General features: G+C 47.6%; 1 protein-coding gene across 1 annotated transcript in view; it reads right to left on the bottom strand.

Annotated features, from left to right (window-relative positions):
* Positions 1 to 5648: 5648 nt before the first annotated feature.
* IL13RA2 (interleukin 13 receptor, alpha 2) overlaps positions 5649 to 9663 on the bottom strand; it is a 12658-nt gene continuing 8643 nt past the window's right edge. Inside the window, 5 exon segments of the mRNA XM_010088124.1 lie at positions 5649 to 5691; positions 6617 to 6719; positions 7366 to 7510; positions 8339 to 8496; positions 9624 to 9663. The exon segment at positions 9624 to 9663 is cut by the window's right edge and continues 10 nt beyond it. Coding sequence (XP_010086426.1) covers positions 5649 to 5691; positions 6617 to 6719; positions 7366 to 7510; positions 8339 to 8496; positions 9624 to 9663 — 489 coding nt within the window.

The following is a 9663-nucleotide window of genomic DNA, read 5'->3' as shown; positions in this document are numbered from 1 at the left end:
CTGTTTTTAAAAAAAAAAAAAAAAAAATCCTGATCTTTATTACTTGGGGTTTTTTTTTCTAAATGAAAATGACTCCTGAAGGTTCCTGGTGCTTTGGTGAGGTTGGACATCCATGCACACCGAAGGTGTGACGTGCCTTTGCCACCTCCATTCACAGCTTCCCAGGCAAGGAAAGGAAAAGCACAGTTTGTGAATGATCACTGATGACCATGGCTCAAATTCCCCCACTGCAGCTGCAGGAACTTTGGGTGGCCTTTCAAACCTTCCAGCAAAAGCAGGGCAATGCAGCCTATTTCAGTATCTCAGAGAAGGCACAGGTGCCGAGCAAGCTCTCCTTGCTGTCAGAGATGAGTGCGTGCACCGTCAGAGACCACAGCAGGGCTGCCACTGTGCCTGTCAAGCCCCCATGCATAAGGATGCACCTGCACTCAGCTGTCCGTGGAGTGAGACCTGATTAAACACTGAGGTGGTTTCCTGGACAGAAAAAGAAATGCCAAGGCCATGTTTAGGAGTTTTAAATTAGTTTTCTTTTTTTGAAATGTGTCTGGTGGCATGACTCTCTCTGAAATGGCATTTTATTTCCCGAGCAGAGCAGTCCCACGGTACGTCTGGACAGGCATCCGTCCCAGGATGGCAAGGAGGCAAATAATCAGGTTTGGTGCAAACCTTGTGGTGAACATTGTTTCTCATCTGGTTGTTTTTTCTCTTTGTACTCTGGGAAGAGGATCTTGACACAGACGGTTTGCGGAGCCATTTCAGCTGTTCAGACAGCTCAACCACAATATGTTGCCTCAAATTGTTTAGTTAAGCACATGCATCAGCTGTACTTGTTTGCCTTGAAGCTATGAAAACCACAGACCCTCCTGAGAAAATTCAGCTTCTACATAGACATAAAGAGCTTGACAGTGCTCTCAAATGTACCCTGCTGCGCGAGGCAGTGAGCTGCAAACAAGCCACGGCCCATGAAGCTCCTTAGATTTTAGGTGATATCATTAGTTCCTGAACTCCGAAAGCTTCAACATCTGGAAGCTGAAGCCAAAAGGGCTGTGCCACTTCAGGGCCTTTCAAGATCTAGGTAGTCCCTAGACCTGCAGAGACCTGCCCTGGCTCAGGGATGCCAGAGCAAGGCAGGGACATACAGCTGGGCACAGTCCCCACTTGGCCAAGCCTCCAGTTTGAGCTGATGGGGTATTTCTGTGGGTGCTCAGTGGCACAAGCATGGGAGGGAGGGCAGGGGCTGGTCTGGGCTGGCACATGCCATGGGAGACACAGCTGTGGTCAGTGCAGCCATGTTAGGCCATGGTCACAATGCCATGAGGCATGAGGGGTGATGTTACCCAGCAGTCAGCCTGGTGCTGAATGATGGAGCGAAGGTGTGACTCTTCTCCACTCTGTCCAGAGAAGCTGTGGATGCCCCATCCCTGGAGGTGTTCCAGGCCAGGCTGGATGAGGCTTTGAGCAACCCGGTACATTGGAAGGTCTCCCTGCCCACAGCCAGGGCGTTGGAACTAGATGATCTCTAAGGTCCCTTCCAACCCAAACTATTCTGTGATTCTATGATTAGCTGTACAAAAAGAACAAAACTCATCTGTCGTACAGTGAGAGAGCCATTGTCCCCTCTATTTAATTTTCACGCACTAAATACTGAATTCTGGCAGAAGCGATGCTGCACCTGCTTTCCTCCTCCTCTGCGTCCAAGCACAGATGCTGACACCCAGTGGCCATGGGGTTTCTAGCACCTATATGAGATGGAAAACTTCAACAGCGATGCCTCAGCCAGTGAGATACAACTTCTACCTTTTCATTTCCTCAAGCGTAAGAGGAGTAAAGAGGTCCTGAGAGATGCCAGCCTTGCTTTATGTCTTTCAGCCATTGGCAGATTATAGTAGCTGAAACACTTCAAAATCTTGTATTCAGAGGCTAGTCAGAAAAATTAGAAAATATGAGGATGGACAATGAGGAAACAGAAGGTAAACTGGTTTTCAAACTATTCTGTTGTTATCAGCTTGAAAATAGACCTCAGTGAGAGAAGGAGGGTGATTTTCTGGGGGGACCTTATAGCAGCCTTCCAGTACCTGAAGGGGGCTACAGGAAAGCTGGGGAGGGACTTTTTACAAGGGCATGTAGCAACAGGATGAGGGGTAATGGATTTAAATTGGAAGAGGGCAGATTTAGATTAGATATTAGGAATAAATTTTTTCACTGTGAGGGTGGTGAGGCAGTGGCCCAGGTTGCCCAGAGAAGCTGTAGATGCCCCATCCCTGGAGGGGTTCAAGGCCAGACTGGATGAGGCTTTGAGCAACCTGGGCTAGTGGGAGGTGTCCCTGCCCATGGCAGGGGGGTTGGAACTTGATGATCTTTAAGATCCTTTCCAACCCAAACCATTCTATGATTCTATGATTTTGTGAGTTCAGAGACTCCAGTGACTTTGGCATTCTCCTTCCCTGTTTTGCTACTTCCCAAAAGCAGTTAGAATATGACAGATGCCAATTGATTTTGCATTTCCCTGCAGCATGCACGGGATCGTTCTTTCATATGTTTGACAAGTATTGACGTTTTCTAGGGAAAAAAACTCTGTAGCAAAGGTTGCTTTTTATTCTTCAACAAATAGCTCTAAGACTTTATCAGTCAAAGACAGAAAATAGACCCTAAAATCAAGGGTATGCAAAGGAGTTTTCTTGATAAATTCGGCAAACATGCCTCACCAGACATGTGGGGCTAAAATGGTAAAAACTCTGGGGAAACCCACATATAAGCTGGGAACAATAAGAGCATAGTATGCCAAAGGAGGGAGTTTGAAAGCGCTTTACTGAAAATATTAATTATGGACTACAGCAAGTGGATTAAACCACTATAATGCAAATACATGTGAAAGAAATATGTAATTAGTGTAATTCTATAAACGTAAGGAAAAAAAGCATACTACTGAAATTCTAGCAAGGTTCAGGATGTTAGGAAGGACTAGCAGCTGGCCACCTGTCAGGATTAAATTCTGCACATGCTGCAGATGTGACGCTATGAGAAAGCGGATGGGGGGGGTGTCTTGCTGCTGCGGCAGCAAGGACCCTCTGCAGGGCAAGTGTGGTGAGCAGGGAGCCCAGCTTTCCTTACCCAACACTCCTGTAAAACTGCAGCATACAGATACCATAAGTAGATGTACTTAATTTATCACTCTGTTACTAGGCAGGTTTCTAGGGAGGCTTCAGCCTAACTTTTATATTTTGTGGTTACTGAAATAGCTCTGATCTCTTCTGGGGTGAGTTCTAGCTGTGGAGGTACAATATCTGTTACCTCGCCGCCTCTTACCTGCACCCGTTCTCTTTAATTCTTCTTCCCTTCTTACCTCTTTTTGGACAAAATTAGACTAGAAACCTTAACCCAGCTTAAACCATTTGGCCAACTCTGAATGCCTGTGCCTGGCGTTCCCGCATGGTGAAGTGGGTGAGATTGCACCAGATGTACCCAGGGCAGCAGGGTGGGTTCTAGCTGTCTGCCTCGCTCTTCCCCTGGGGAATGCACTCATGTGTTTTTAGTAGACATTTAAATGTTTAAGAGGCTGGCAGAACATCAGAGGCCTACCAAGAGTTATCTCCAGTAATGCCAAATCTCAGTGGGACGCTTTCCAATCGTTTTTTCTGGTTTTAACTTTTTCTGGTTTTAACCATTGCTATCAGTGCAGTAACTGCTGCCCCAGGGGCAGTTCTGAAAAACCATAACCAAAATGCTAGCCAGTTCTGGATGTGCCAATGTCCTCTAGTTCCTGAAAGCACCTGAAAACCCTAGAATGAGCGTGGCTGAACACCTCTGCTCATCCTGGTCTTGCAGAGCAGGAGATCCAGGCTTGGTCCTCCCCGATTGCCCTGCCCTGATGGTCCCTTGCTCTGCAGGGAGGCGCATGCAGCCCAGCCTCCAGAGCAAGTCAGGGCAAAATATTTGTGCTGTGCCGGCCAGGGGCAGCCATGGTGTAGGGCTGTGCCCCTTGTCCCTGCAGAAATCCTGCTGGAGACCGGAGAGGGAAGGACAGGGACTCTGGAGCTGGTGGGAGGGCATCAAGCAGAGCTGCTCTCTCCCGGCACACAGAGGAGGAACTGCTGTCCTGAGCCTCCTGGCCTGTTGTATGAACCGTGCATTCCCTTGAAGTGCTCTGATGAGCATGTTTTGGAGCTGCCTGCAGGCCAGGTCTCCCTGAGCTGGGGCTGGAGGTTGCTTCCGGGCCAAGGCAGCTTTATTCTTGCTTCCTTCCCTTTACCATGGTTTCTTTCACTTTCTCTGTTAGATCAGTCAGTCCAGCAAGTCCATCTCTCTTCTCCAATTCTAATGTGCTGCATTTATCAAGGTAAAACACAGTATTTCAGTGTCCATTGCATGCCCATGGGTATTTTCACATGTAAAGCCATCCCCTGCTGGCTGAGTGGAAGCCCCAGGAGACAGCAGAGGCAGAGGTCGTGTCTCATCAAAATAACAACAGCCAGGAAATTTCATTTCTGCTCCAGCCTGCGCACAGACCATTTTTTCTGGTGCTTTCCTCCTTTGGTTGCTCCCCAAATAACATTGGGTTGTTGCCCATTTAGCAGTGGAAGCAGCTGATAGTGATTGAATAATTTTGCAGTTGGATGTGTAAGACAGCACTTGCCGTGTTGTTTTGTGCCTGATTGGATTAGCATGGCTCTTTACGTAGCTGATTGATGCAAACTTGATTTTTCTCCCTGAGCTTCCACCGTTCACTAGAAATTCCCATTTTGAATAAATGGTCCTGCAAGAAAATATGTTTCCTTGGTTGTTCAGATGAACTGAAAGCACACTAAACCTCTGGGTTTGAGCTGATTAGTTCTTTGAACAAAAAGACACTGAATGGGCTTGGAGGACAGGGTCTCGCTTAGTGATGAATTTTTTTTTTTCATCATCATTACAGGGAATGGTTCCTTAAAGATCAGTCAGCAATTTCATCAGCTGAACACATGGTGTTGAGAGACATCTTGGGTGCTGAATTGAATTCTGGTGCCAGTGCCCACTTCCTAGAGAAGCTCCCACACTGCCTTTGCCAGAATAACCTTTGCTTCTCCGCTGAAGCATCTGTCCTTTGCAGTAGCTGTGATCATGCCTCTTCACAGCAAAAGTTTCTCCCAGGGCCTCCTCACTTCAGCTTGGCAACAGATAAGATATACCAGTTAATGAAATAAATAGCTCAAGTAGCTCATCAAGATGCTCTCAGCAGGCTGAGTATTTGGGGACTAGGAAGATGCAGTGAGAGTGAGGTGGGGTAGAGTGGCTAGATGCAGGCATTTGTTTATACCTGGCATTGTGTGTGAGATGCTGACAGATTTCTAGAGACCTTAAAAACAAAACAAAACAAAACCAAACCAAAAACACACAGAGAAATGTGTTCTCTTTATTCATGGCAGTTTCCACTGCTTCCTTTTTCTCCCTTGTCCTGTTATTAGAAACAGCTCGCTTCCGAGTCAGTTTAAAACTCCTCCAATTTCCCTGGGCCCATTGAGGACTTGACTTGCAACACCAGCCTCACAAATGGCTGCAGGTAGGGAAGACCCACGTGGGCTATAGAAAGCTCAGGGCTTCTCAGCTGTCCTTGGGATGATGTTCTAAGAGCAATCCATCAAACACAAGCAATACAGCAGTTGCAAGCAGAGTTAACATCCCACCGATGCATGCAATGGCTTTCCTGCTGGGGATCTGAAATGGGCACAGACTGTTATTCCCAGCACTGAGAGACAGCTGGGGACATGCTGCATCATCCCCATCACACATCACTGCATCCCGGTGGCAATGTGGGATGCATTTGCTTTCCAGAGTTTTCTTGCTAGCATCTCCGCTTTGTTCAAATTTCATGAACCAAAACATTTGAAAGGCAGATACAGAACAAAGATGAAGGAGCGTGTGGCTCAGACTCCATGCATTCACCTACCAAACAGGTGTTAGTTCATCTCTGAGGACAACACAAAGGTATTTCTATAGCCAGTTCTCCCTCATCAGTGATGCCTTACAAAGACCTATCAGAAAAGCTACCCACCTGCTTATACTATATGGCCATAAGGAAAAGTTAATAGTTATCAGTACCAGGGGATCAGTTCTCACTAAGTGATCCTTCAGACCTGAAGAAAATATCATCAATACCAATAATTTGGATATGGGCAAATTCATCCACTGCATCTGCTTTCCCCATATGCCATCATTGACATGAATGCAAACAGCTGGGATAGGAGCACAAAGAATAAAGCCTTAGCCCATAAAAATGGCACTTCTTTAACACAACCAGTACAAATGTCTGCTGCCTGAGTGGTTTGGGGCAAGATAATGGCATTATTTATGCTGCTGTGCGTGCTAGTAACTTTGCTGCATTTAACTGAAGCAGTCTGGGCTCGAACGAGCAGGATTTGGGTCCCTGCTGTGAGTTTATGGGTTGTTGCGAGGCATTTCATATCAGAAACAGCCACGCTTACAAGGCTGTTTCCTGAAAATAAACTGTTGTTTGGTGTCCAATCTTATAGCATCTATTAATATTTGGGTCTTCGTATTTAATATATTGTTTCATTCATAACTGTAGTCTGAGACACTCACATAAAAGCACATTGCATGGACAGGCTGCCTTGGTGCTTACCTTTTCTTGCACTGGCCAATCAATGTAAATATTATGAGGCTACTTGACAAACTCAGTATGATTGGAATGAGGATAAATAGCTGTTTGTCCTCTTTTCTGGACACTGCAAAGATAAATGACAGCACATAAGAAAACGCTAGCTTCCAGAACGAGTCATATTACCTCTTACAAAGCTTGGGCTCAGATGCAAACTCTGTGTCCAGGTTTGTTTACCCTACATTTATTTATTTCTTTATTTACTACAGATATATGCCAGGTGTGTTCCTGTATAGGGTAACATACTCCTTCAGGGGTAACATATATCATGCATATATATGTAGCCACTGCTCTGTGCTTGTTCCCTGCCTTCTGCATCTTACAGCAGAGCCAGTGCACACAGGGACAGGCTTACAGAGCCGATGGGGTGCTAAGGAACTGATCCGTGGTGTGAGGCAGCCAGGAGGATGCCCTGCAGAGAGACTCCAAGTACCACGCACCCTGTCTTGCAAAGCAATCACTCCTCCATCACAGCTGTCCCTGTGCAGCAGGGAAAGGTGCTGGTACAGAAGCATGAACATTTTGAGGCTCGCCTGCTACGTGCACTGGAGATGCAAAGCTGTGGGAATGGCTGTGCTGGAGCAGGCTGGTAGGCTGAGGGTGTAATTAACCAGGATCCCACCTCCAGTGCTGGACACCAGCCATCACCACTTGGTCCCAAACAGGCTTTATAAAGGATGTAAAAGAAACGCCGGTTACTTTGGGTTCCATACCAGAGAAACACTCCTGTGTCCATTCACTCCAAAAGCCCTGGTCAGCACAGAAAATATTTGTTTTCCCCCTGACACGAACACATGAAATGCGGCTTTGATTTGCTCTGGAAATTTTTAAACTGGTCTCCATTTGGGTTGACACAGCCTGAGAAACAAAAACAGAGAGAACAAATGTCAAGGAATTACGTGCCACCACCAGTGGCTCTCCAGCATGTCCTGATGTTTCTGAACATACTCTCCAGGCTCTGCAAACCCTTGGATTATGGTTTGGCAGTTTAAAATTATTTCATAATAGTTTTGGACCAGCTAATGCCAATAAGGTGATTGTGGAGATGAATCTACTGAAAATACGTTCTGGGGCATGCCATCATGTATGTTGCCATTTATGCCTGTTAATTTATGGAATCTTTCATTAACTTAGCTAAGACTCATGTAAAATATGGCAATTAAAGCAAAAATGTCCTGCAGATGTCCTCTATGATTAATCAGTTCTTGCCATTTTTGCTGTCAAAACTACACCTGGATAATGCACAAGAAAAAAGCACCACGCATAAAAGACATGTTGTGTCCCGGGCCACATCTTTGGAGAGATTAGAATTATAGTTTCGCTGGACCAAGTTGTGCCACCACACTCGGGAAAACAAACTACAACTGCCTTTAAATTTCCACGATGACAGCTTTCTGAGATAACAGGCAGGAGGCCTGAGAAAGCGATCGCTCAGAGCCCACGCTGGGATCTGTAACTGCTAGAGCAAATGCTGTGCTGGAGGCCAGGGTGTTAAGTAGAAACCTGCAACAGAGCAGCCGGTCGGCATTTTCCACCAGCAGCACCAGATAATGTCTCTGCACAGTCCATGCACAGGGTAGCTAACACGCCATCCACAACTTGGTGTGAACTCCAATCTCCCAGTGTGTCTTCCCACTGGTTCCCCCACCCTCGCCCTCCCTGCAGCACGGTGTGTGTTGTCCCTACCACCCAGGCAGCCTTGGCCTCCCCCCGATCTTCTGCCAGCTGAACCTCATACTCCAGGCACTGGGGTGGTGTTTCACCACCCGGCGGGCTCCACGCCACGTGAAGCTCCTCAGATGCAGACATGGAAACCACCAGCTGCTTCGGGGGCGAGGGTTTTGCTAGGGGTGGGGAACAAAAAGAGAGAAGGTCAAGAGGTGCAATCAAACAGCTCCTGATGGGAAAGGCTTCAGTTAATCACCACCAGCCTCTGTCCCTTTCCCCCATTGATGGGATTTCTGATCTCCCATTGCTACCAGCCACGATGCTGCAGGAGCAGGATGTCACTGAGGCAGGAGGGTGGGTTGTCTGTTTTAACTTGACTTGTGGGCTGGGCTAGGTTCTTGCTCTGGGTTGCAGTGCAGGGGTTTTGAAATGCTAGGATGTGAGTGTTGTGCTTGGCATGTTCCTCTCGCAGTGCGGCCGGCCAGCCCTCCCTGTGCTGCGCGGGCAGCCTTGGCCCCTGCCGTGACACACCACAACAGCTTTGGCCTGACACTCTCTGTATCCCAGGAGAGGCTCTGGTTTATGTCAGATGCCCAAAGCACATGGCAGCGCTAACTGAATCCAGAAATCCTGCTTATTAGCCCAGTGGCTTAACTGCAGGACTAGCCATTTATCCCCCCGACATTTACATGTGGATAAGCGCATCAGCATGGTAAGTGCCCATAATAAAGAGCAAGTACATGTATTTGGTTATACATCATGCTGTGCTTTGCTTCCTTTCCCTGTGTGTGATGGGTCTGAAATCCACCTTTGCTCTGGCAGATCCCATCACACCTTGCACTCAATTCTCTCCAGCCCTTAGCTTGGTTTGAACAGCAAAGCCCAAAGATCCCTCCTATGCTTGCAGGAGAGGAGCTGCTGTTTCAATTCCAGAAGGAGTAAATGAAGCCACCTCTGTGGCAGTGCTGCCAGAGCCAAAAACCCCATAGCTGCTCTGCCATATGCCCAGGAGACCATTTATGTCCCAAGGTGTCAAGCTGCCAAGCGCAGCGCCTGGAGGCACCCACTGGCCCTCGAGGGTAGGTGCTGAGCAGTGTGCTCCCCAGCAAACACTGCTGGAAGCTAAAGTCCTGCGTGGCATATGCCACAGCTCCTTCTCCAGGGGGAAATCCACCCAGACACATACAGCCACCCATCTACAAGAACACATATTTGTTTGAGCCCTCTCATGCAAGACGTGAGCCTTGGGTCCACGGTGGCTGTGCGGGTCCCCTGAGCCCTGCTGCTTTCGTGCAAGTGTTACCTAGGTTGTGAAGGCGCAGGGTGACATACAACGGCCGGAG

Source organism: Pterocles gutturalis, unplaced genomic scaffold (assembly GCF_000699245.1).
Source record: "Pterocles gutturalis isolate BGI_N339 unplaced genomic scaffold, ASM69924v1 scaffold17511, whole genome shotgun sequence".
Lineage (NCBI taxonomy): Eukaryota > Metazoa > Chordata > Aves > Pterocliformes > Pteroclidae > Pterocles > Pterocles gutturalis.
This window is presented reverse-complemented; position numbering and strand designations above follow the sequence as displayed.